Raw genomic sequence first — 1,185 nt, 5'->3', positions numbered from 1 at the left:
CTCTCTCTCTCTCTCTCTCTCTCTCTCTCTCTCTCTCTCTCTCTCTGCAGACATTGGCAGGCCACCGCGGTCCCATTACCTCTCTCGACTTTTCGGAGCCCTACGGCGCCCTCGTGTCGTCGTCTGGCGAAGAGGCGTCTCCTCTCGTCTGGGATCTCTCCTCGGGCACGCAAGTGGGCCGTCTGCGCGGCCACACGGCCGGCGTGCGTGCGCTGCAGGTCGAGGAGGAACTCTGCATTACCGGCTCGCAGGACGCCACGGTGCGCCTGTGGGACCTGCGCCGCGTCGAGGATTGGGAGACGCGCCTGGAGATGAAGAATGGAGAGGAAGAGGAGCAGGAGCCGCACGTGCGCCTGGCCGCCTCCGCCGACGCCGCGGCAAAGGACAAGGAAGAGTGGAATCCGATGCTGCGCAAGCTCGAGGGCCACACAAAGGCGGTGACGAGTCTCTATTTCGACGAGGGCTGTCTGGTGAGTTGTGTGCTTTTGCGGCCTCTTGCCTCGCCCATGGTTTTTTTTCCCTTCCCTTCGCTCATCATCAATTCTCCTCTTGCAGATCACTGGCGCCTCGGACAAGACGCTGCGTCAATGGGACCTCAACACTGGCCAGTGCGTGCTGACGATGGACATTCTCTGGGCCGCCTCTGGCGCCGAGGCGGCGCTGCACTCGTCGCCGCGGCGCTCGCGCGACTCCTTCTCCTCGGCCGGCCTCGGCATCGGCGGCCTGCCGGGCGCCGCGGCCGCGGGCGCGCCGCTCCTCGATCTCAACGGCAACTTCTCGGCCGCGACGCCGGCATACGCAGACGGCAGCTGGGAGATGTACACCGACTTTGTGGGCGCCGTGCAGTTCTGGGGCTACGCTCTTGCCAGTGCCAGTGGAGATGGAGCGGTGCGCATGTGGGACAGTGAGTTTTCTCCCATTGCCCCCTCCCCCCTCCTCTCTTTCTCCTCTCTCCTCTCTCTCTTCTTCGCGCGCGCGCGCAAAGCTGACGGTACGCACACCCCGCCTTGAACCAGTGCGCACGGGACAAGCGCACCGCACGCTCTTGGGACACACAGCGCCCGTCACCTGTCTGCAGTTCGACGAGACGCACGTCGTCTCGGGCAGTCTGGACAAGTCGATTCGCGTGCGTGTGCTGCCCTCCCTCCCCTCCTCTTGCTGCCTGCCCCCTTGTCTCACCTTCTC

General features: G+C 64.8%; 1 protein-coding gene across 1 annotated transcript; it reads left to right on the top strand.

Moving 5' to 3' along the window:
- Positions 1 to 44: 44 nt before the first annotated feature.
- FA09DRAFT_281896 (WD40 repeat-like protein) lies at positions 45 to 1,129 on the top strand (the record flags this gene model as incomplete). Its single annotated transcript, XM_025739818.1, has 4 exons — positions 45 to 470; positions 556 to 668; positions 810 to 904; positions 1,017 to 1,129. Coding segments are annotated over 4 exons (747 nt in total), but the record flags the coding sequence as incomplete, so codon positions are not given.
- Positions 1,130 to 1,185: the final 56 nt, after the last annotated feature.

The sequence above is a fragment of the Tilletiopsis washingtonensis genome, assembly GCF_003144115.1.
Source record: "Tilletiopsis washingtonensis strain MCA 4186 unplaced genomic scaffold FA09scaffold_37, whole genome shotgun sequence".
NCBI classification, from domain to species: domain Eukaryota; kingdom Fungi; phylum Basidiomycota; class Exobasidiomycetes; order Entylomatales; genus Tilletiopsis; species Tilletiopsis washingtonensis.
Note: the sequence above shows the minus strand (reverse complement) of the source record. Positions and strands in the feature narration are given on the sequence as shown.